At 41.7% G+C, this 25,976-nt stretch overlaps 1 protein-coding gene across 1 annotated transcript in view; it reads left to right on the top strand.

Annotated features, from left to right (window-relative positions):
• Positions 1 to 25,976, top strand: part of MYO1D (myosin ID) — a 164,343-nt gene that overhangs the window by 46,103 nt on the left and 92,264 nt on the right. Inside the window, exons 11-16 of the mRNA XM_042787118.1 lie at positions 318 to 488; positions 5,916 to 5,986; positions 7,768 to 7,842; positions 9,403 to 9,535; positions 18,864 to 19,030; positions 23,408 to 23,615. Coding sequence (XP_042643052.1) covers positions 318 to 488; positions 5,916 to 5,986; positions 7,768 to 7,842; positions 9,403 to 9,535; positions 18,864 to 19,030; positions 23,408 to 23,615 — 825 coding nt within the window. The remainder of the gene's footprint in view (positions 1 to 317; positions 489 to 5,915; positions 5,987 to 7,767; positions 7,843 to 9,402; positions 9,536 to 18,863; positions 19,031 to 23,407; positions 23,616 to 25,976) is intronic.

Below are 25,976 nucleotides of genomic sequence, written 5' to 3' on the forward strand. Positions count from 1 at the left end.
GTTTTCACTGTGGTGACTGCACAGCTGAATCTTAAGACATTTTAAAGTGCATTCTGGAGCAGTTGATTTTTAGCACAGCTCTCAAGATTTATGAGCGGTGTTTGAAAAATTGCCTTCTGTGCTGCTTAGTGGTAGAAAAATAGCCTGCTTAATTTTGAATTAGTGATCTGCATATTGAAAGCTGACTGCTTCCTCTGTGAACGATGGGCCCCATTCCCTCTGTCAGACACATGGTGCTGTTCATCAGTGACCAACACTGATAGGCTCCTTTTTCCCTAGCCAAAGTCACAAATATACCTGTTCTTTGTTTTTTACAGATTGATTACTTTAACAATCAGGTCATCGTTGACCTGGTAGAGCAGCAGCACAAAGGGATCATTGCCATTCTGGATGATGCCTGCATGAATGTTGGAAAAGTTACAGATGAGATGTTCCTCGAGGCTCTTAATAACAAGCTAGGGAAGCATGCTCATTTCTCCAGCAGAAAGGTAACGTATTCCTCTGTACCCTCAAAACTTGCTTCCTTTCCTGTGTGATGCATTTCTGTTTTTTAGGCATAATGGAATAAGGAAAAAGAGTACAAGAGTGGCTGGGGTTAGAATTGTTACTGTTGGGTATGAAATGAAATGCCTGAGAGCAGCAGCAGCTCCTGGCTGCAGAGCAGGCCGTCTGGCGGGGTTTGAGTCGCGCCTCGGGCGGCCCCGTATCCGGCAGAGGGAGCTGAAGTATGTCCAATGTGAGATCAGCTTTATTCCAGGCATAAAAGAAGAGTGAGCTCGTGCCTTGACATATCATGATGTCATCTGTAACCAATTGATGCACAGTTTCAACCCACGTGATGTTCTTCCCAGGCTGCTCTAATACATAGTGACAGTGAAATTATTCACACTTCTGCTTTATTACAGCGCTGTGATTTTTTTTTTTTCTATTTATTTCATTGTCATTGGCTACAAAATATGTTCATCTCATATTGTGCCTATGATCATCCAGGCCCCTCAACTTGCTTTGTTTTTAGTACCATGTACGAATTAAAAGGCTTTATTTATTCCTCACTTGGCAGCGTATTGAAAACATGGTCATCAGCCTGATTAATTTGAGAATCTTTCACAGTGAGTAATCAAATAAGGGCCTTTAATTTATTGATGTCTCTCTACTGAGAAACATTGTTTGAAATACCTCATTCAGAATGCTGGTTCCCCCCTTCTCCCTCCCACCCCAGTACAATATTTTATCTAGGTCAGAAATACAAAATTAGCATGGTTGTATAAGATATGTGCTAAAGGCTGCCTCCAGGGAAGCTGAATATAAACAATAAATCTGGATGTGCCTTGTTTGGGTAGAGGCTAGGATGAAAATAAAATAACCACTTTTTCTTCCTGGATGTGGCTTTCCTTAAGTGCCCTTTAGCTGCAGCACACCTGACATCTCCTCTGCCACATGCATCCTAGCCAGGGGAGAGGCAATGGAGAATTTTGCTTTCCATGTTAACCTAGATTTTTACCTACTTAAGAAGCAGATGCATAGCATGTTCTGAGTAAACTCACCTGAAAGCAAGTATTTTCATGAAGCTAGTCTGGGTTTCTACATTTTAATGCAAATTGCTTCCCTTAGTAGTACTGATGATTGTGAATAGTGAAGCCTGGGGGGATGGAGTCTTAAATCCCTGCAGCTGGGGTAGTGTGGGAAGTTGTCAAGTTTCTGGAGTTGTCTAGTCAATAGAAATAAGCTGGTAGAGAAAGGAGTTCAGTTTCTGTTTTGTCCTTGGTCCTCTGTCTTGCTAAGATGAAGTGGTTCTATCATGGAGAGGGCAGGTAGTCCTTTGATACAGTGGGGGAAGAGGGCTGAATTTCATAATGTATATGGGAGGCTGTAAAATGAAAAAAAAAAAAAAAAAAAAAATTCGTTTGTGTCCTTACCTTTAGAAGTCCCTTCACAGCTTAGGAAACATTAAAAGAAAATATTGCTGGTTGCAGCATCCCTCAGTAGGGGGTGGCATTGTCAGAAAACTGTTTGCACAGGCTAAAAGGGAAATGAGGATTACTGCTACAAATAATGTTTATGGAGAGTATGATGTATCTTCCTAGCTTGCTAATTTCTAGTTTAAATCAATATAGCCTTGAAAAAATTGACCCATAAAACTCTCAGTGTCATAATTATTTTTAACCCCTCTTGCATCCTTGCAGATGTCCTTTACCAGTATCCAAAACCTTCCTCTGTCCCATCTACAACTGCTGTAGGAAACCTGAGCTTTCTAAGCCTGCCTCTTCTAGCTTGAATTAAAACAAATGAGTTTAGTTCATTTCATAATTTGCCTTTGTAGACTGCAGTACTTCTGTCCAGATACTATAAAGTTCAGCGTAGATCAAAGCTTTTCCTAAAGAGTTAAAGTATGTGGGCTGATATGTCATGGGCACAGCTCCCATCTTTCAGCCTGAGTTAATGCTTCGCTGCTCCCCTGTAGAGCATGTTGGACACTGGCTCCATGTGGATAAGCTCTAAGGGGCTGCTGTGCCCTAAATAGTAGTGTCCTAGTTTGTGTACTGCATGTCTGATCTGCTGTCTGCTTGGTTGTCCTGGTGAAAGCCAAACAAACCAGGAAAAATACTGGCAAATGCACCCATTATGAGTATTTGTGGCAAAATTTTATGTTCCTAGAGCATGGGTCATCCTTCTCTGAATTATCTAATGCTAATCTAGATCTGTACAAATGCTAACTATTCTGATAGTACTTTTCAACATCACAGGTTCTTTTTCTCAGCCTCTTTAAGTTCTGAATTTTTTCAATTGATATTATAGTTTTAAAGGATCAAGTACAGTGATAGTCCATGAATTCCTAAGTCTTCCAATAATGGAAAGGTCTCCTTAGTGTCAATCTCAACAAATTGATTGTGAAGAGGAGGAGGGTATGAGAAGGTCCATCCAGTCCACCTGACATAGTATCTTCCAAGACACTAGGCAATAATGAAGATCTAAGTGACAGAAGAGTATGGGACAAATGCATAAATGATAAATTTTATATGCTCTCAGTCCTCAGCGATCTGCAGTCCAGGAACCTTCTGAAACAGGGCTGGTGTCCTTAATAGGGGGTTTTTTGGTTGTTTTTTTTTTTTTTTGTTTTGTTTTTTGTTTTTTTTTAAAAATTGACAATGAATTACACAGCGTAGATACTCACATGAAGAGCTTGTTCCTTTCCATTTTCCTCTCTTCTCCCTTTTAGATTGTGTCTGTTGCCTCCTAGTTCTTGAACAGCAAGACACAGTTCACTGTGTCTTCCAGTACATCATCTCCATGCTGCTTGCCATCATCTCCTGGCATTTCTTTCTTAACCTGAAGAGGCTTAGCTCATTTGGCCTTTCCTCCTCTAGCAGTCAGTCAGTACTGTTGATCATTTTTGCCCTTCATCAAGCCTCTTCCAGTTCTCCTGTGTCCTTTTTGAGACGGAGGGTTGTTAAGGTTCTTGTTGGGTTGGGAATAGGGCCCATCATTTGCTATGAACTTTGATTTTTCTCTGTGCGTATCACTGCATCTATGTTCAGTTTAATTTGCTCTCTGCCATTCTTTAGCCTCTCGTGTCTACCTGCAGTTCTTCACAGCCAGCCATTGTCTTTACTTCCCTGAATAATTAAGTACCATCAAGAAGCCTGATCACCTTCCTGTTGCCCTCAGATTATAGCTCATTTAAGGTGATGTTAACAGTCTAGACCTCAGCGCAGGCCCCTGCAGGACGCCGGTTTTCCATCTTCCCAACCGTTACCCATGTGAGGACCCTTTCTTTCTCTTACCTTTCATAGCAGTTTAAATTCTTTGCGTTATTAGTGAGGAACCTTGTGAAGAGGCTCATAGAAATCCAAGCAGACTATCAACTATATCAATACACTTACTGTTCTTTTTTAATAATTTCAACTGCTTTTCCCAGTAGATAAAAAGTTCACAGAAAAATTCCTTAAAAAACCTATCATCCTGTGAAACCACCTTTCAGCCTCTCGGGTACTGGATGAGTTTTAAGCAAGAAGCTTGTGGGGCCAACCCTGTCCTGTCTGGTAGCAACGGTTGCTTCATTCAGTTATGTTGTTACTTGTAATGCACCTCTCCTATCCACCGGTTGGTTTGAGATGTATATTTTGCATGATTGAAAAAAGGCATTACATCCTCTGCAGCTCCTTGCTGATAAACACAGCTGTAAACACAATAATTACTCAGTTTTCCTGGTATGGCCTTACTTCTTCCGTTTACTCTGTTCCTTATACACCTTGGTCATCTATCAGCTCTGCAGTGCCTGGCATGGTTCCCGCTCCTGTTGTGCTGGACTTCTTATACCTTTGTAACCTTCTGTGTGCCTTGTTAGTCAAACTTTCTGGTTTCCTCCTTGGTGATTTTTTTTTTTTTTTTTTTTTTTTTTTTACATCTGTTTTGTCAGTTTGAGTCAATCTATTTTGTACTCTTGGACACAGGTGAAGTTTTCTGAAGGATATCTTCCTGCTTCTAATAATCTCTCCTGCCCTGGAGTTTAACCATGCTAATTTCCTCTTATTTTCCCAAGACTTTTGGTGGATAGTAGATATTTGCTCATAGCCCTCAGTGTTTTTAAATGGTGTCCATGCTTCCTGCAAAGACTTAATTCATCTAGCTGCCCCTTTTGGCTTACACAGAAATCCTCATTTTTACCTTGTTCATCTTTTTTAATTAAGCTGAACCTGATGGATTATTTGGCTTCTCTTATTCCTGAAGGGATAAGTGTATTATGGTCTCTGCTGCTGAATGGCTGCCACGTGGACAGTTGACATCTTCCTTGTGGTGAAGGAATGGAATGAGAATTCTGAGCCGAGAGCAGAGGGCTGGAGCTGTGACCACCCTGGGTGATCTACAGGGGTGGTCACTGTTTGAGGGGTCTTAGATGATCTAGAGTGATTTGGGACAGAACAGGCATTGCTGTTGTAACTGTCATATTTTGACTGCTTCATTTCTGTGCTGAGAAGTGATACTGCAATGGAAAAAAAATAGAAAGGAAGACCTTTAAAAAGTAATAAATTAACTCCTAGGTGCAGTGTTTCTCTACCTGCACAAATGTTCTTTTTGCTTAATGGTGTTTCTGAGATAGTATCAATTTTTTAATAAATCTGTAGGTTTGTTGTGGTTTAACCTCAGCCTGCAACTAAGCACCACGCAGCCGCTCACTCACTCCTCCCCCCTCTCCTTGGTGGGATGGGGGAAGAATCGGGGGGGAAAAAGTAAAACTTGTGAGTTAAGATAAGAATGGTTTAATAAATGAAATAAAATATAATAATAATAGTAATGAAAAGGACGATAACAAAAAGAGAGAGAAATAAAATCCCAGAAAAGACAAGTGATGTACAGTGCAATTGCTCCCCACCCACTGCCTGATGCCCAAACGATTGGTCCCTCCCCAGCCAACCCCCCCAGTTTCTATACTGGGCATGACACCCTGTGCTATGGAACAGCCCTTTGGCTAGTTGGGGTCAGCTCTCCTGGCCATGCTCCCCCCCCCAACTTCTTGTGCACCCCCTCGCTGGCAGAGCACGGGAAACTGAAAAATCCTTGACTTAGGCTGAGCACTGCTTAGCAACAGCTAAACCATCGCTGTGCTACCAACATTATTCTCACACTGAATCCAAACCGCAGCACTGTCCCGGCTACTAGGGAGAAAGTTAACTGTGTCCCAGCTGGAAGCAGGACAAAACAGGCTCTTGCAACTTGATTTTGTACAACTGTATGTTTTTATAATACATCCATGAAAAAAATATTAAAAAGCAGTGTTGTAACTGGATTTCACATCTACACCTGCATATATAAAGTGGAATAACTATTGTTTCCATTGCTATTTCCAGTGTCTATTGCTCTTCCATGAAACTGGAAAGTCCATAGGTGATGTTTTAATGTATGTGAATCTGTTTTAGCTTTGTGCAACTGACAAAACGCTGGAGTTTGACAGAGACTTTCGCATCAAGCACTATGCCGGAGATGTGATGTAAGTTTGTTTCAGAAATAAAGTTGCACCTTCTATTTTTGTCTTTTAGCCAGCTTTGAAGTGGTACAATATTCTGGTTTAATTCTGCTTCTGGTATGCTCCAGAATAGCTGTTATACAGAATTACAGAGTGTAGCAGTTGCTTATCAATTAAATCCTATGCTGGTTCCTTGTTACACAGAATATGATTTTGTACTTGGAATTGAAATAAAAGGAGAATATGGGGGGGAGGGGGAGTGAGGCAAGAGGAGTGCTTCAGAAAAAAAAAAAAGGGGGAAAAAGGAAGCCAGCACTTTTTATGCAATAAAGCTATACTGAGCTAATAAAATCTGGTTTAGACATCTGTTTAGTATGATTATATAACTCTCTGGCTTCAAATTCTCAAATCAGTTTGAGCAGACTCAAAATACAGGGTAGTGTTAAATTGAAATAAATATCAGTGAAAGGAGCCTTCCCCATTCAGTTTGAAAAGTTTTCTGTACCTGAAGCCCACAAAAATGGCTATGGTATGTGACAGTAATGTGAAGGAGGATTAAGTAGAAGTGAAAGATGCCCATATGTTAGAAACTGTTCACTGGGAAAGCTGTTGTCTGGAATACCACTGGAGTGATTTAATGGTTTAGGATTTGGGTAAATCCCCATGCTAGCATGATCTAAAGGGAGTTAATGAGGAAATAATTCAGGATTTCTTTTACCTTGGGATTAAATTCACCTTTCATTTGTACGGGTAACTAGTGGGATCATACTGGAGCCCCTTCAATGCAGCTAGATTTTGTTCTGGAGTCTCTGCTGAGCGATTGCTGACAGACATCCCTGATTTCAAAGCATTTTGCCAAGGAGGAGAAAATACAAGGTGCCATATTAGTGGTTGAACCTTCTGTACTGCCAATGGCTGAAAAATTTTGCAAAAGAAAACTGAAATGTGGAAATATTTGCAGATAATATTTGAGCCTGAGCTGTGTTATGTGGAGCAGTAAGATCTGGGGGTGGCTCCATGCGGGGATTTCAGTGTTGTGGGGCTCTGGATCCCAGTGCCTGCCGTTTAGGTGCAGGCTTCCCCGGGGGGGATCTGGAGCTCAGGAAGCAACTGAGTGGGAATCACCAAATGGGGATATTTTGGACCTTTTTTTTGAGGACAGAGTGTTGTCTGTCCTGTCTTGAGTCTTGGAGAAGAGATGAAACTTAGAAACTATAATCTGTCAGAGTGGTATTTCTGTGGAAACAGAGGAAGGGAAGAGTCAAAATATATATGTGTGTGTGTGTGTGTGTGTGTGTATTGATTTCTGAGAGAGTTCCCTAGTCCCTGGTTATAGGGTGCTCTTCATTTCAGACACTCCCACTAGAGAATCTACCTTGACATCGAGAGAGGGGCAGGCTAGACGTACTGACAAAGAAACTTAATTTCTGTAGGATTTAAAACAAACACATGCTCTGAACTTGGAGGCAGAAGTCATGAGTGTAACTCTTGAACTAGGCCATCTGCAACTTGTTCAAGTCCTGCTAGGTGTCTCGGCCATCATGCTCTTCACCTGCGTAGTTCAAATAGCTTTCTAAACCTAGATGGATGTTGTTCCTGCACTGGAGGTGGAAGGCTGGGCAGAAGGGTCTGTCTCACACGGTGCTCATGCAGCAAATTAGTGATAGGTTGGAAAACAGCAGGATTCCTGATTAGCATCTGCTGTGTGTGTAAGAATGCAAAGATGCTGATTCCACACTGATACCAGTAGCTCAGAGAAGGACTTTGCTTCTTTGCAATGAAATCTGTTTTCCTTTTTTTTTTAGTTACTCAGTCACTGGATTTATTGACAAAAACAAGGACACTTTATTTCAAGACTTCAAGCGCCTCATGTACAACAGGTAGGAATAAAAATATTAATGAGGTGAATTTAAATCTCATTTGTCAGAATCCTTTTTTATAGAGTGGATGCTAGAAGAGACTAATGTTTCCACTGATGCTATCTTTACTCTCTGTGCAGTGCATCTGAATAAACATGTTGCTTTGAGATTTATCTTTGTATATCTACCGCAACCCGAAGGCTGTTAGTTTGAATTTTCAGGATAGAGTCCTTATTTGGTATACATTATTTTTGTTTTGATATTACTTTTAATTTAACTAAATTTAAAGTGTTTGAAACCAATTCATTGTGCAATCAAGATAGCTGTGTAGAGATTAGCTGTGCTGCTTGATTTGACTTTAACCACATTTTTAGACCAGTTGGAAATGTATGGTTACCGATCTCTCTTTAATCAGTGCTAAAGATACCGAGTAGTAGCATTTGGTCAACAACAGATATCACTGGCCCCAGCCAGAAGACACTGTTTTGAAAGGAAGTATAGAGGTGAGGGAAAAAATGGGCAAATAGGCTTGAATACTTTTCATATGTGCAGTGACATGAAAAATTCAAACCATGCAGTCACATGTTATACATACTAATTAGGCAAGTAAACGTTGCCTTCGGCAAGCAAGTTTGAAATCCTATCAAGATGTGTATGTGTGTATAGCTGCCCCAGAAAGCTGCTTTCCTTGATGGCTGGCATTTAAACACGTTCTAATTCCTTTGTAACTATGGCCTATCTTAACCTTTCAGAGGCTTTGCTCGCAGGTAGAAGTCAGCATAAAATAGCCTGCAGCTGCATGGACACCTCCGTTTACCTGGTTTAAAAGCTAGCACAACTATTAACTCAGTTTACAGTCCTGTTATCTGTACTCCTTTGAACAGTCTTGCTGTTCATGTTTCCAAGACTTCACATTAACCAAAAACCTGCAAAATATTTGCTGTACGGAGCTTTTATTAAATTTGGCCCCTGTTTTCCATTAAGTCTCTGGTAAAGACTGTTCACAAAGACCACTTACAACATATCAAAGCATATGATAGATTGGCGATTAGATTGCTGTAGCTGTTTTCAGCTTTTGTCTATTCCAGGGCTCTTGCCATCTGTCATGGCCATTTTATCTCACCTTCAACCCTTCAAGAAAATGTAGGCTAAAATATATAAATTATTTTACATGTGAAGAATGGTGCAGGAGTACAGCTTGAAAGTAGATAGCAGGTTTCAAGGGAGGACGCTGTGGCCTATGGTCGTACTCTTTTCTGTTTTGATTAAATTCTATATGTTTGTGTCAGTAAGGCAGACCCTGCTTTTTGATAGATCAATTCTGCAGGATTTTTACTATCCCATTACTGCACATCTTTATCTGAAGAGAATGCGCTTGTCATTTTTCTAGAATATTCGGTTCTAAGCTTGAACCATGTATTGTTCAAGAGCAAGAGATATTTTGCCCAGGAATGTCATATTGGTTTGATTGATACATTTTGAGCTGAAAACACCAGTAGATCTAGACAGAAACAAGCTGTTGAATTTGGAATTCAGTGGAAGTGCTGTTAGACTTTCCAATTAAAAGAGACTGTCTTTTAGCTCTAACCCTGTGTTGAAGATGATGTGGCCTGAAGGTAAACTGAGCATCACTGAGGTAACCAAGAGACCTCTGACAGCTGCTACTCTTTTTAAGAACTCCATGATTGCACTAGTGGACAACCTGGCATCGAAGGTAAATATTTCTGTTTCAAAATCAGCTCCAACTTCTGATTAGTGGGGTGTAGCTTCTCCATGGAGAGACTGCCACCTTCCTATCGCTGCAATCAGTCAGAACGCCGAGCTGATCAATGGCAGATGAGCTTTGGTTGTGACAATGGGCAGCTGCGAAGATCTTGTAGGACAGTTAGCTGCCATCCCTGCATAAAGACGGTGGATTTTTGTTTCCTCTGTGACCAGTGTATCTTTCACTTGTAGGAAAGCCTGTCTCTCTTAGGTAATAATTATTGTATCAAATAATCATCTTTAACAAAGCTCTTTTGGCAGAGGGCCTAGAGGATGTAGTTTCACGGTGGAGAGATTCTCTCTTTCTGGCTTTCAGTGCCAAGTGGCTTCTGTGAAAATGCAGTCAGACCTGTGTGATTTCCTTCTTTCCTCCTCTTTGCTGTGACAGAGGGTGTGAAACGTTTTATTTTACTAAATAATTAAGTTTTATAGTAGAAGGTATTGCTTTGGCAACCACCACTTTGTGTGAAGAAAGGTAGGTAAGGGAATGAACTGGGAAAGGGGCTGTTTGAGCGCAGTGCAGCGGCGTGGCAGGATGAGGCGAGCAGTGTGACCCCTCATGCGAGCAGGGATCACTGAGAAATATTTGGGTGTTACTGATGCCGGATGACCTTGCTGGACTTCTGGCATTCTTGTAGCGTTGGCATTTTTGTAGGGGTGTGCAGTCCATAGGAGATGAATAGTGAGCCCAGAGTAGTGGTGTATGTTAGCATTTAGAATAATTAGACAATAAAGGGCAATGTGTTCTGATTACCTTCTCAGGAGTTCTGGTAGCAAAGGAGATGTTAGTGGCCCAAGATCTGGAGGGAGAACGTGAACACGGATGTTGTAAGGCTAGGAAAAGCTTTGTAGAAATACGATCCTTGTTCTAATAAGAAGACCCTGTGAAGAGCAGAGCACTATTTGAATTTTTGCTTGAAGTGGCTGCCACATGAGTAACAAAGCCTTCATAGGTGCTGTATTGTTCAGAGCACGGTAATGCACTACTGGTTGTGCATAGGAAGAGAAAGTTATCCTCACGGGGAATATTACAAAAAATAATATAACGCTTCATGTTTTCCAGAGTTAGGAGATGAAAACACAGTTGCTTTACATTTTTGAGTTCTAGTTCTGGAGTGGATTTAATCTTCAGCAGTAAATCTGCAGGAGGCTGTACAAACCTTGAGGTGCTAGGTGATCTTCCTGACCGAGGAACAAAGCCCCGTAGCTCTCCCCAGTACTGTTGGACTAAGGGCTACCAAGAGGGTGCTCTTCTTAGCCCAGACAAAGGCCAGGTCTTGCTTTAGGCAGGCACCATTAGTAGAAATTGAGAGAGGTCCCACTCCCCTGCCTGTGCAGCCAGAGAGGAGCTTTCCTGGATGGCAAATCATGAGCTGTTGGGGCTGGAGAAGGTGGCTGTGACCCTGATGGAAGGGAGGTGGCGACAGATTTTAGTCTGACTTCCCAGAGTCAAGACTTACCTGATCTGTCAGTTCTCCAAATAATTTGTTGGTGAGCCCTAACCTATATTTGGCATAGAGATGTCAAGAACCAAGATAGTTTTCTCTGTGTGTTGTGAAAATTAGTAGTTGGGGAAGGAAAAAGATGCTGATGGATGCTGTTTGTTGTTAACGCAGTTCTGTCGTACAGAGCAGTCACGTTATCTCTTGCCCAGGCAAATGGGTAGGGAACCTGGCACACCGCAGTGAGGTGTTTCAAGCAACGTAGACAGAAACTGCTGGGAGTGTTATAGTGGAGGGCTGGGATCAACGCGGGGATAGCAGGGAGCTGTTGGTGAGGAGGTTCAGCAAGCATTTGTGGAATAACATCATTTGCTTGTTTATTGGAAAAAGTATTCTAGGCCACCTGGTATTTGTAAAAATAGAATAGTCAAGAGAATTCCATGCACTGTGGTGGGTTGAACAATTTCTGCAACTCACAGCAGGAGATGAAGAGTTTAAATTGCACATTATCTATCTTGAGTTGTAGGTACCAAAATTCATCATTGAAAGCTGGCTGGCTTGTGTGAAATTAGTTTCAATCCATTTATCATTGGTATCTCTGTCACAGATGCCGGCCTTTTCCAAGGATAGGCCATAGCCAGAAACTCCCTCCAGGTCATATTTAAGCTTGTGAATTCACTAGGACGTTCTTGTGTGTGTATTGGTGTAGTCCTTTCCCATTCTTTACCTTCCCTAAACTTTCATTGAGAAACTTGTATGGAAGATGTTGGGGTTTTCTTTATTTTCTGTTGAATAGCAACGGAGAAAATTGTCTTAAGAGCATTGTATTTCCCAGGGAGTTACAGGTCCCATTACAGGGAAGGCTCTCATTAAGCAGGCGTGTTTGTCAGGACTTAACGAGGGCTCTTGCCACTCACGAAGGAGCCAAGGGCTGTCTTGGTTGTGCAGTGTTTTATGGCCAACCTTTAGCATGATGGAGGGCTGGAACAAAGTGGGTGAAATTCACACTTTGGAGTCTGCTGTTTAAAAATTTGCATGACTAATGCTCCTTGCAGAACAGTGTTTGTAGGTACTTAAGTTTGCAAGCTAAGTTACATAGTTGAGCTTTAGCTATTTTTAGTGGAGATGCTGGCTGTTGTGCATCTTAAAACCCCCAGAAATTTGTTGAGACCCATCCTGAAGTCAACGTTGCTTTAAAGGGTCTAAATTTTGGTGTGTCCTAGAAAGGAAAGGTTGCTTAGATAAGAGTTCTAAGCGCAGTCATTGTGTACTTCAAACAGCAAAACTTCTGTTTGGCCATTCTGCCCTGAGGATCTCTTTGAGGTGACTTTTCGGACAGTTAATTATATGTGCACGTTATTAGCACGCTAATAACTGGGTGTTCAAGCCATGTTTTGCTAGATACTGGTTATGCACAAATAAATGCTCTGCCTCTGAGTCATTGCCAGTTTGGATATTTGTCTCAGCTCTCTAACTTCTACCGGGGGCCGGAGAGCAGCTGAACAGTTGCTGTTCATGGGCTGGTAAAACCACTGTCTCTTTGGGGGACACCACTCATTGCAGTTACGGGTACTGTAATTCTTCCTTGGGTCGTGTTACTCATTCTTCCCATGCTTAACTTGGGACTAGAGTTGCGCTTTCAGGGATCAACAACAACAGCGTCTGTGTGTCTGACTGTGGTTTGGACCCTGCAGGACTTTTTTTGGGAAGCTTGTGGTAACAGCTGATGAAAACAGCGCTCTGAAAACAGCCCTGGACAAGCGGTGTTAACTGCTGTGGTCTACACATGTCAGAGGAATAAGGTTCCATAGGGAGAGGTAATAGCAGTTCATGTTTTTCTCAGCTGTTTCTCAAAAACGAAGATGAAGATAAGCTTGACTTTTGTTGTACTTTGAGCTGATTTATTAATGTTACCAGACTGTGCCCAGTGTGTAAGTGCAGTCAGTGCTGCTTTTCTCAGTCTGGCCTCCCATTCCACCTGGGCTGCTCTTGCTTGTTTAATGTTTCCCCATAAACTGCTTTACACTATATTTGTGTGCTCTGTTTCTATAGTCTTTGAACAGAAGGGCAGTCCAAGAGCTTTTCTTCATTGATACTTGTTTGCCCTTTCCAAAAAGCTGCAGGTTTTTTGGCACTATCAACAGTATCTTTAATCCTGTCATTTGGGAGAACAGCATCCAAAAATGTTAATTTGGTGGGCAGGAATAATAATAATAATATCATAAACAAAGCTCAAAGTCTATGAATACCGTACCTACTGCATTAATTGGTTATTTAACTTTCCCAGTATTTAAAATAACCACCTTTAAAATTCTGTTTTGTTTATATTCTGGTTTAAATCTGAAATGTGGCGATGAAGCAGAGTTCTGCAATCTCTGAGAGGAAGGGGCAGGGGGTGTGATTATTAGGGTAAGTAGCATAAAAGTGTTGTTAACACTGCAGGAGCTGTTCACAAATACAGTTTTAACTTCATCTTGTGTATACACATGTCCATAGAAGTATGAGGCTAGGAAATATGTTTTTGGAGGGTGCTGTGTTAAAGCGGTGCTTGTCAGTACTGGTGTCTCAGTGATGCTGTATTCCTCCAGACTTACACTAAGAGTCTTTGGGGCAGAAACCTCTGGTAGGTAGAAGAAAGTGTTTTTTAAAAAACAAACCAACCAAAACAAAAACTAGCTTTACAGAGTTGCCATGTAACATTTCTCAAGCACATGTTTTACTGCCCATGCTGTTCTCTTGAGGATTAACTCTATTTCAGCCCAAACCAGGACAGTCTTTCTGTGATGGATTACTTCAGGTGGCTTTTCTTTTAAATACTGACTTGGGAAGTCCTTTGGCTGACATGGCTGTAAATGATGAGCTTCTCTAGGAACTCTCTCTGGACATGCATCTCTTTTTTTTGCCTTTTTTCTTTTTTTTTTCCCCTCTCCTTCTCTGTAACTCCTTTTGTCTGACTCTTCTTTCTTCCATACCTCTCCTCACTTATCCAGGTTGACAGCTTCATCTCTTGTAAGTTACAATGTCATGACTGTGACTGATTGGACATATCTAGCACAAATTTGTCAGTCTCGTGTCCTATAATTTCTCTCATCTAGGGAGCTATAAACTATGGAAAATAAATCTCTCAAGGAGGAGTTTGTTTAGCGTGCAGTGACTTTAAACTGGTTTGTGTCCTTTTTAAGACTTAAAAATCTAAAAATCACTCAGTTTGATTTAAAAAAAATATATCAGTTGCAATTAGACATCTAAACAGCTTTCAGAACTGGGGCCTTTGTGTGTCTGTATTTCAGTTCTTCCATTTATAAAATGCAGCTCCCAGGCTTGACAGCCTCATGGTGCAATAATGGGAGCTGCATAATTATCCCCCTGAAGAGCTGAGGCTGGTGGGATTGTAAGCATGGAATAATCTACTTTAGAATTTACCCTAGTAGCTGTCGTTGCTGAGAGGCTTTAATTACACTGTAATTGCACTGATAGATGATCTCCTGTCTGTGCAGGAACTTCCTATTTCTGTTTTCCAAAAGGAAGCCAGCGTCTTGACTTCTGCCTTTTATATCAAATGCAGATACAGATGCTTCTCTTTGTGTTGGGCTTGAAGTCACAGATTTTTTGTATTGAGTTTTGTTGTGGTTTTGGATGGCAAAGACATGAATGACAACCCAAGCAGCCAGTTTTGTAATGGTGAAGGGTGTTTATGTATTAGCAATAATGAATAGCTGTGGACTGGGCACTGTAACAACAGTAATGAACAAGTGACACCATTCCCCTTGAGGCAAGAGGGGTGGGATGCACTTCTCTACTTTATGCTCCTAATGACTTCTTTAATTTTGTTCCTCTGTTTTCAAGATGTTGCAGTTCTGTGGATCCAATGTATTTGTGGTATCAGTCTCATCAAATCAAATCTCATCTTGACATCAGATGCAACGTAACAGTATCGAGGGCAGATTTGGCATGGTCTGACATCACTCTGATGTTAGTGACCCAGCTGCTAACACTGAGATAGGTCTCTCCTTAAGGGTGACTAATGTGTGGATGGAGAATTGGCCCAAATTGAATATTGGCAAGTGGGGATAGGGAGAATTGAAGACCATTCACCTTCACAACTGCAAACTCTTTCATAGCTTCTGAGTTCAGGTGTAATTCAGGAAGTTCTCTGTATAACCTGTGTTCTCCCCAAATGGCTTATTTCCAGTTATATAGGAGACTTCTCCTAGCAGATGAATGACCTGGCCTTTGTTTCTTGCCATGTGATCGGGAGATTACGATACAGAGTTTAGAAATTACAGGCATCAGGTCCAGCAAACTGCTGCTCCTCATCAGTTATAGCTGCCATGACCACGTCAGACCTGCTTCAACACTGATTTGAGGTTCAGGCAGGGCTGCTTCTACCTTCATAGTTTGATACACAATGTCTGAGAGAGCGTGAAGAGTGCTGATGACAGCTGTGTTCCCATGGCACAGCCAAGCTCTACAACTGAAGGAAAAATATCACCCACGCAGATTGCAAGTTCTGAGAGCTGGTAGGAGACTGTTGAGTGAATAAAGACCCTTGTAAACCTTCTTACCTTTGGTGCAGAGACAATTTTCAGGAGAAAGCCAAAAAATTTCATATGTAAATCTCTTAAAACTCTTTTAAGAGCACATTATAATTCACCATCCCCTCCTTAAGGAAAGTAGAACAAGTAGCATAGGTATGGATTGTGTTGATTTACCGTGGCAGAAGACCTCACGCAGAACAGAGCTGTTGCTTGGCTTCCTGGTGCCCTGGGGAAGTTGTGACCTTAATGTTCTTTTGAGCCCACTGCTCTCTGAGGAGATGGAAGGAGGAGCAGGGTGAAGAGAGCATTGCCCTGCCAGGGGGTTCAGCTGGTTCTTTGGAAGCAGGGCGGTTTTCTCCACCGTGTGCAGCTTTGCCTCAGTCTCCCTGGTAAGAAGAGGAGCCAAACAGGACTGTGAGCGAGTTATCCCTGACGCACTTTGTGGGGAGAAATGAAGTCACTAGGGGGAGAAGGGAGGTGATGTAAGAACGTATACTGCCCACACATCCTTCTTTGTACCCACGCACTCCCCATACCTACTTGCGCACTCTGAGGTTGCTGCGTGGAGATGCTGCCAGCTCTTGTATGGGTAGTTGGCTTAGATTTTGCTTAGATTTTGCTCACTCTCCTCAGTGCTGTTTATTCCTTCCCCAAGGACAGCCCTTCAGGAGAAAAGCACAGCTTGATGTTACTGATTGCATGCTTAAGAAAGCAGGGAAACGTTCCAGTCCAACACCTCCCTCAGAAGATCCAGTGGCTCGTATCAGTTTCTAGGATATGAGGCTCTGCTTTTCCAAGGCCTCTATATCTTAGCCTATTCATTACTCACATTCAGCCTATTCATATTTATTAGTGAGTGGAAGCTCCCTGTGCCTGTCATTAGTGCTGCATACCTCCAGGTCATCTGAGGACTAGCCAGGATAGTCGAGGATGATCCTGTTTCTTCAATATTACTGGAGGGAAAATAGCAATTTTGGCCCTTTTGTATTGTCCTGAGATTAGGTGAGTGATGTAAAATCATAGACAATAGGGCTAAGGGTGACCTTGGGAATTCATCTTCTGTTTGAGGGCACCTCTGCCTCTACCTTTTCTATGCAGATGCCTGTTCAGGCTGTTCCTCCTCACTGGTGGAGGTTCCCCTCTTTCCACAGGCATTCTGCACACATTCCTTATTCTCCTGATGCCTAATATGAATTTTTATACTGTAGTTAAAGCCAGTGCTTCTTTGTCCTAAAACGGAATATTTACTTTTCTTCATATCTACTGTCTGAGTGTATTAAGTCTAACACTGGGATGGTTATGTGGCTCCTTAGTCCTTCAAGACTAAACCCATATTTCCTGAGTCACATTTTCTGGATTTTTGATCTTTCTTGTTCTTCCCTGAACTGACTCACTGCCGTTTACATCCCACTTGAATCGCAGTGCCCCAAACTAGATGTAATGTTCAGATAAGTAGAAATCTGTTGGGGTTTCTTATCTTACAGTTTTCCTGTTCCTGTTGCCCCTTCTTTAGAAAAACATGAACTTGACTCATGCTCAGATAAAACTCCTAGATCTTTTTTTAGCACTAGTGTCAAATCAGTTTTTCATTTTTTATTATACACTATTTCTGCCTAAATGTAGAACTTTGTATTTGTCCTCACTAAATTAATTCCCTCCCCCCCCCTTTTTTTTTTTTCAAACCACTCCTTCTGTTTGTTAACGTTGTGGGTTCTTGCACTCTGAAACTGTATATTGCCTACAGATTTAGTACCCACACTGTAGTGCATTCAAATCTCTGCTGAAACCGTGCGGTAGTGCTGGAACAGAACAGACTCCTCTGGAGAGCCCTTGGGCTTTCCCTTTTGAGAAGGGGCCTCTGCTTACTCAGAGCAGTTCTACAGATGGTTTCACAGCCACCTGTTTCATCTAGAGCAGGGGAAAATTGCTGAAATTTCATTCCTAATTGTCAGGTGTGATTATGAAAGGTGACATCTTCTAATGTTAAGATTTCAGACAGGCTGCCTATCTCCCTTTATCATAATGTTAGCGTTGCTGTAAACCGATTTTTTAAATGCTCCAGTTTAAGTGCACCTCTAATGTATCCTCTGAAGCAAGTCTGTGGACATATTGTGACTTTCTGAGCTGACTGGGATCCTTGTTTGAGTTACCTCCTTGGCTGGTGATGAGACTCGGTGGGTAGTAGGCTCTGCCAGCTTGCAGAATATGCCACTCATTTTGCAAAGCCTACTTAAAAAATAATGCATGTTAATGTTATAAGAATATGATTTTACCTTGAAAAACTATGGTGGGCCTTTATGATGCTTACTAATTGCTTTTCCACCCACTAATAAATTTAGCAGTGGGATATCAAGGGTTAGCAATGAAGAGAAAAAAATGAAGGGGCTTCAAAACCCATTGTGATGAAAGCACATACATTTGAAAGACTTAGAGCCACCCTCTACAGGCTGGTGCTAATTATAGACCATGTTGGCGTAAATGAAAGTTGCCTTTAATCTCATAAAAATAAAAGTAAACATCAAAACCAGTCTGGCAGGGCTGCATACGGGGCTTATCTCATGGGTGCAGGCTGGATGGCAGTGAAGAGGTGTGCGACCTGGTGGGACTCTCCCCCGGCACATCCAGGGCCACCCGCACGGTGCTGGCTGGGGCAAAGCCCCTGGTCCCCGCCAACGTTCTCTGCTGCCTGCGAGTCCCAGGTGGTGCAGAAAGAGGAGCTTCCGTGCTGGTGGCTTGTGTTTGTCCTGTGGAAGCTGTGGTGCTTGTGGTGCTGAGCTGGGAGGGGACGGTCGCTGGGTTTTGCCCTGCACGGGGTAGTGTTCAGTGATCGCCATCATTCCAGCATATTGCTACAGGCTTTAGAGGACTTGATTCAACCTAGTTTAAATATTGCAGAGTAATCCATGCTGCTTTTGGATGTTGATACTGGAAAAGCCATATCGAACAATCAGGACAATGAATTACATTGTTCTATCTTGTATGAAGATTGGTTTTGTTACTGTCAAAGTCTGTAGGGAAGAGGGCTATGGAGCTGGTTCTGAAATACAGAAAAGGACAATTGAACTCGAATGAGTAACACATTGATCCTGTAACATGTGGCTGCAGTGTGCAGAGGGGAGGAACGCGTTACGTGCCACTCTTGTCATTTCTGTTCTAACCTTGTAATTCCTGTCAAGCAACCCAACCTCATTCAGATGACTGGGGTGGCCTGACATCTCAACGTTTTCATGAGGAAACAGTTGTGTCTGCATGGACTTTTTTCTTTCTGAGTAAAACTCAGTTTGATTTGTCCCCTTAGGAGCCCTATTATGTCCGTTGCATTAAGCCCAATGATAAGAAGTCACCACAGCTTTTTGACGAGGAGCGTTGCAGGCATCAGGTTGAATACCTTGGCCTTTTGGAGAACGTGAGAGTCCGCCGAGCAGGCTTTGCCTACCGCCAGACGTACGAGAAGTTTCTTCACAGGTAAGAAGGGTGCTGGCAAGTGACTCAGTGCAGCTCTTTGCAGGACAACTCGGACAGTGGAATGAGGAGTGTGATTTGGCTGTGTCTCCTCGAGTGAGGAGTAAGTCTTAAGTCTTCTGGGCTTGTGATTCTCACTCTTGAGCATATGGGTGGTGGTATGTTTGGTTTAATATCTGCTGTTGGGTATGATAAAATAGGAGTCCGACGGGGATTCTGGTTGCTCTCATTTTGTGGCAGCAGATGTGTTTAGAGGTGCGTACGTGGCACTCAGGCTCAACTTCTTTTCTGCTAAAATTCATTTGCTGTATTACTTTCTGCAGCAGGAATGTGTAATGAGGTTCTTCCCCAGAGCATAACCCTAAAACTGGAGCTAATTAACTTCTGTTTTCTCTCTGAACATTGTCTAATTGTTGCAGTGAGAGAGACAGACAGACATTGTGTGTCTTGGGAAGTGCTCAGTGGTGCACAGTGACATTATGCAGGAAGAAACCTCTGGACTTTAAAACTGGAAGTCTAAGAGAGGGATAGTAACATGACCCCATTAAAACATGTTTTTGATACTTCTTGCCCTCTTAATTCCTACCAGACTTGTGACAAATTAAATGTTTTAGATTGAAATTTGTCTTACAGCTTCAGTAAATTAGCATGGATACTAAAAATTCAACCTCTTGCTGATGAAATACTGAATTGATTTTCACTTCTGTTATTGAATCAGGTGAGAAAAAAGCCGTGAGGGTAGAAAAAAATGAAATTGTTCAAGCAGGTGGGATGTCATGCGTTGGAGACAAAGCGCTGTTGAAAGATCTTTTACTGTTCACAGTGGAGATTTGCCTGGATATTTCGTGATACCTGAAGTGGAACGAAAGGGTCTGGCTTACTAACTACAGCCTAAAGTGCTGTGTATCAATTTTCTTAAACATTATGCAGTGGTTAGAGCATGCTTTTGCCCTCACATGTGGAATTCATTACAATTTACTCTTAAGATTTGTGTAATTACTATTAATATAAACAGCTGCTTTGTGTTTAATGAATGTTTGATGAGCTCCTGTAAGCTTAAGACCAGAAGTGGTGTTTACAGCCAGTAAACCAAATTAACACATGGCAACTGGTATGGCTTTCAGGCTATTGTAACGTTTGTTCTGCTGGACCCTGGAGTAGGATTAAACATCTACAGTGTATCAGACCCTGTATTTGCATATCACGATACTGTTCTGAGTCCAGTCTACACTGACTTTTTTAAGTTTAAAAAAAAAAAAAATGTTTTGGCCTGGATATTGTTTTTATTTTTACCAAAATTCTTTGTTCCTTGTGTTTGGGTGAGACATACATTTACAGGGGCTGGGGGATATGATTTGTGGTACAAGCTGCACATTTTTTGAGTGGTTTTTGAACGGGGATCACAAGGGATTTCTGTTCCATTATATTTAACAGGCTTATTAGAAGACTAGGAACGTGGAGGAGACTTCAGGCCTTGCAGCTCTGGGCTCTTGCACTGCATATGGAGCCTAGAGTAACTCAGCAAGAGACAATTTTGGGATGTAATTTTGTCATCTCTTTGCTTACATTTGCAAAAGATATTATAAAAGTTCAGTCTCACAAAGAGATGTTGAACTCCCCTACAGGCCCCTGAAGCTTTCAGATTTTTTGACCCCAAAACAGATACCTGTGTTTTGTTTTGCTGATTCTTCTTAGAGGGGACAGGAGATAAATATCAGGAGATAGATATATATATATAGATATAGAGATATATATTAGTGCATGTATGCCTATTAGAGATGCATAAGTACATGTGTGTATAAAAAAATAACTTCCTTTTCTGTAGGAAAAGAGTTTGTTTTTATTTAGCCTTAAAATACCATAAGGTAGTTGGTATCTCATATTTACCAGTAGGAAATTAAATGAAGCACTGTTAAGACCATTAATAAATGTCCTTTTCAAGCTTTCCTTGAAATGAAGGAAACTTTTATTTGACCTCTGTGCAAACCAGTCTGCCCTTGCCAATTTGTAGAAAGATCTAAATATTTTCTTGTTGGACCAAGAGATGTTGTGCGTTCTCTTGGTAACTACATCTTCCAGTTGTGAGAAATGCACATCAGGACCGTGTATCTTAAATAGATGTGGTGCATTCTTTTGTTTTAATGTATGACTTACTATCAAAAAAAAAGCTGATTGGATTTCAGAAAGTGGTATGTGTGCGGGGCAGGGGGAAGAACGGCGCCTGCGAGGCATCTGCAGGCACGGCCCTGTGAGGGTAATCCAGGCCTTTCACCAAGAAGGGATCCCCGTGCCTATTTCCAGGCAATGTTAAATAAACACGGCCTGTGAACAGCACCGGGATGGCTGTGGACTGTGCAGTGGTAAGAGAAGCGTATGGCCCAGCTTCCTGTACAGACCTCATATTTTTCATTAAAGCTTCATAATTTAGTGGCTCACAAAAATCTTTGTTCTGAGGAGAGCTGCACTGGGAATTGTAAACTGTAGTATCAACCTTGTGCATGCCGGGTGTTTTGAGAGCTAATTACGGAGAAGAAGGAGAGACAAAGGTGGTGGAGAAATAGATGTTTAATGTATAAGTGACGTTGAAAGCTGTTAAGGTCTCTAGGCAGGAGAAGAGGAAGGATTGTGGTGTCAGTGAGCAGATTTATTTCGGGTTCTGCCTCACTATAATTAGCAGTGAGGTTGGGATTTTGACTTGCTGTGGCATCCAGGCTGTGCTCTCTGCTGCGGGGAAGGGGTTTGTGGCATTGCACCTCACGGTGCAGTGGAAGAACAAAAGGAGCAAAAGGACTGCCATGATGTCCCCATGATGTCCCACCGCCTGGGGGCTAGGAGGGAAGTAATCCGGTTGCAAGAAATTAACATTTCCTTTGGGCAGGTTTTCAGTCTTCTGACATCTTATCCCTTTTCCTTCTGGCCCCATCAGTGGAGCAGGCCTGTTTAATAACACATGGGTTTGCACTGCCACTCCACTTGTGTTTTGGTTTTGTTTGTTTTTTTTTTTTCACTAATGTAAATGTCTCAAGGGGGAAGATTTTCCCAGTGAATTAATTATTGCAGGAACATTTTCCTGATGAGAATAGGAAAGAGAAACCAGTGTAAAATATTTATGTCCTGTGTGTACGTGTATTTGAGAGAAGCAATGCTTTTGCCAGCCAAATATAAGTGAAAAATCTTCTGTTGTGAGTCTGAGGAGGGCTTTTTAATATGCCTGTTTTATTTATCAGTAAGATCCTTAGTCTGCATGCTGTAATCCTGATGCTGCTCCCTGCTTAGACACAGTGCACACCTCCATTTTTCCCCCTCTTCAACAGCTTATTCAGAAAGGCTGATTTGATGAATGGAAGCGACAGTGTGATGTATTTCCATTCAGGCTTATTTTAGTCTGTTTAGTAACTCCTGAAGTGCACCCGCTCCCCAGTAAAAAGGTTTATTGCTGCGTCCTTTCAATAGTAGCTGAAAATTCTGAATGTCTAAAACATTGAGACTGATGCTTGACTTGGATTGTGGGCTTTTAGATAAAGAAATGGTTAAGATTGCTGCATGCTTGTTTTATTTAGAACATGAATGTGGGTACTATTACAGTGAAAATGTCTATTACATTTTTGATTATGTCCATAAACCTTATGCAGAAAATTCATTGTTGCTTTTTGCAAACATTTATTCACCTATTCAGTACTTTGCAAGGCTGGTAAATCTTACAGAGAGCATACTCTGATGCAGTTCCTTTCGTGTTTGATTTGTAGTCGTCCAAGTTCCAATCTTCATTCTCTCTCTTAGTGTAAAAAGGTGCGTGGAGCATAAGGATGGGAAGGAAGGATTGAACAGTTACAGCCAGTAGTGGTGTTTGCACAAACTATGACAGTCAAATATCTGCTACTTTGATAAATAATAGAATTTGTTAGAAATGGCTACCAAAATGCTGAACAAGAAAAATTATTTGCAGAATTTTTAAATCTAGGTTTTCTGACAAAACATTTGATTACAATTGGCTTCTTATGCAGAATGTGAGCAAACCAAAGCTTTTCCTCGCAAAAAAAAAAAAAATTAAAATGGAATGCTGAAAGTGTGAATAACGGAACTGCCAAATCTGCAGGAAGACAACGGTGAGGTCTGTCGTGTTGCATCAGCTCAGTGTTGATGAAGTGAGCTCCTCACAATATTTTCTTTTCAGTGTCTCACAAAATCACATCTCTCATATTAATGTTCCTTGGATTTTGAGGATCATGATTCCTACAGAGGATGTCTTGATGCTCTTCTATCTATAATGACTTTTATTAGAAATTAGATCTTAATTATTTCTAGAATGTGTTGAAAGTTGGCTGCCTTGAGAACGTAGATGACAAGTTTACAATTGCAATATGTACCTTGTAATTCCAGGTATAAGATGATCTCAGAATTCACTTGGCCAAACCACGACCTCCCTTCAGACAAAGATGCTGTGAGGAAGCTCATAGAGTGTCATGGATTTCAGCACGATGTTGCTTATGGCAAGACCAAGATTTTCATCCGCACTCCTCGAACTCTGTTCACCTTGGAGGAACTGCATGCCAAGATGCTTGTGAGGATTGTCCTCTTCCTACAGAAGGTAAAGCTTAGTTTAATGCATTAAAAACTTAGTTCAAGTTCTTTAAAATACCTTTTCTCCCTTTCCAAGCTCACTTGCACAAGTGACAAGTCTGCACAAATTCTAGAATACTCCAGTTTTGATTACAGCTTAAGTTGTAAGCTTTCAGTAGTGCTCTCTGTAGCTGCATTGAAGTCTTGATGTGGTGTGATGTACTGTGAGCTGTAGGACCTGTAAGATTGTTGGCTACTGTTTAAAAAAACTTGTTCTTTCCTCAGTAAAAGTAGGTTACCTAGAGATTAAGAGGAATTTTTATGGATGAATGTGTAAGATTGATGCACAATGGATGTTGAGACAGGCTTACATGCATAAAAGTTAATTAGTGGATCCGTAGTTGATGGCATACATCAACTCTAATGGTAAAACTCTTGGGGGTGCAGGGAAAGGAGTGAGAGGTGAAGACAGAATGAGAAAAAAGACAAGGAGGACACTGCCCAGAGGCCAGCTAGGAAGAGAAGGGACAGGATTCCCAAATGAGCATCCTCACAGAGTGTCCTTTCTGGTGCAGCATGGGGTGGTCTTCATCATACTATTCCATTAATTATTACTGAGTTTTTCTCAGGACCTGTGTGAAATCCCTATTGTTTTTTCTTATGATACTGTTAGTGCTGACTGGAGCATACAGTGACCGGGGGCAGATGCTCGTGCATATTGGTTTATTAAGCTTGGAGCAGTTCATGTTGAGTCCCCTAATGTAAACCAAACAGTACAGCTGCGGGGTACAGAAAGAGGGGGTGGTTTGCACACTAGTGGCAATCACTTCCCGTAAGAACCTGCCATACCATGCAATATTGGGGTTTGCAAGTGCAAGCCTTGGAGAGTTACAGCATGGGAACAAGGGCAAACACTGCCCCAGCAGCTTGGGTGAAAGGGTAACAGAGGGAGAGGCAGTCTACAGAACAGAAAATAGAAGGCCCGTAGCATTGCAAAGGGTAAGACACTTAAGGGACTGTGCTACAGGACCTGTGCACTCATTTTTCCTCTCTGAACATGGGATTTGAGCTCAAGATCCTTCTGGTTTTACCCTTAGGATAAATAATTTTACATTCTGTGACTTCAGGGCAAGCACATTCTCAGGCAGTGCTTATGAAGGTGCTCTTCTAAGCCATGGGAGTTTGTTGTGACTTGGCTAACTCCTAGAACATTTAGGTGCTTTCTGGGGCCACAACACCATAACAGAAGCTGGTTTTGTAACCTCAAAAGCAACATACACCAGAGGGGAAAAAATACAAGAGCTGGTTTTAGTACTTGCTGAAAACTGTGTTCTATATGAGCATGATCTGTCTAACAAAGAACAACAACTTCTGACTTTAACAGCCACAGAAGTGGTGGAACTGACTTTTTCCTAACTGGCAGGGATTGTTGACTTGTTCAAGATTTTTAGAAATGCATTTCATTCTTGGAACTCGAGAAACAACAGAACTTCTGAAACCCTTTTTGCCCATTGGAAATGGAAACTGCTGCTAAATGGACATAAAAACTTCGCAAAGGAAAAGCTTGCTCTACAGCTATGCAGTTAACATAAATTTGCACAAACTTTCTAAACCTGATGGGCTGAATCACTTTTGGTGGAGAGTAAGACCCTGAAGGAAAAGTTATCCACTGCAAGCTTTAATACTTTTGCGAAACACTCACATTTCTTGTGTTGCATTTGATCTGGTTCCCTTTCTGGAAAGCAAAACAATTTGACCAGTCTGGAAGGTGAAAGTGTCAAGTCCAGGGTTGCATCTCTTGGTATTTCTTGTGCTGGATTGCATGGTTTATCTTTAGTAAGGAATTTTCTAAGTTTTGTATATATATGTGACTGTTTTTTTCTGGAAATACACAGCTCAGGCTGCCTAAAGGATGAAGGACCTGCCTGTTTCTGAGCTTTGTGGTTCAGCATTTTCTCTCCCTTTTTTAGCAGTGTTCTGCTTGCCCTGCTGATGAGCTTCACAACAGCTTTCTTGGACTACTTGTCATCTTCTTCCAGGTCTCTTCCCTGGAAATGGCAGCATACTTTTCCAAAAGCTCATTCTAGTTTACTCTTTTGGAGTGAAATGGGGCTAATCTGTGAGGCCTCTCTCCTATACCTTTGTTAGGTTTTTCTGGATTATTAGTTGCACTTCCTCCATGCTCACTCTGGTTTCTTGGGAGGGGTTCCCCTGTCTGCAGCACCTTTTCTAAGCATGTTGGTCTTTGGTGCATTCAGTGAGTTCACTGGGTCATGCCATTCATCTGGAGTCTCTTTCTTCATGTAGCGGTATGAGGCAAGCTCATGGGTTCCTTGTTGAATAAAGCAGCAGGGGGGACACCTTGCTCCCAGGTGACCCCAGTTTTCAT

This window comes from Tyto alba, unplaced genomic scaffold (assembly GCF_018691265.1).
Source record: "Tyto alba isolate M040663 unplaced genomic scaffold, T.alba_DEE_v4.0 Super-Scaffold_12, whole genome shotgun sequence".
Taxonomy (NCBI): Eukaryota; Metazoa; Chordata; class Aves; order Strigiformes; family Tytonidae; genus Tyto; species Tyto alba.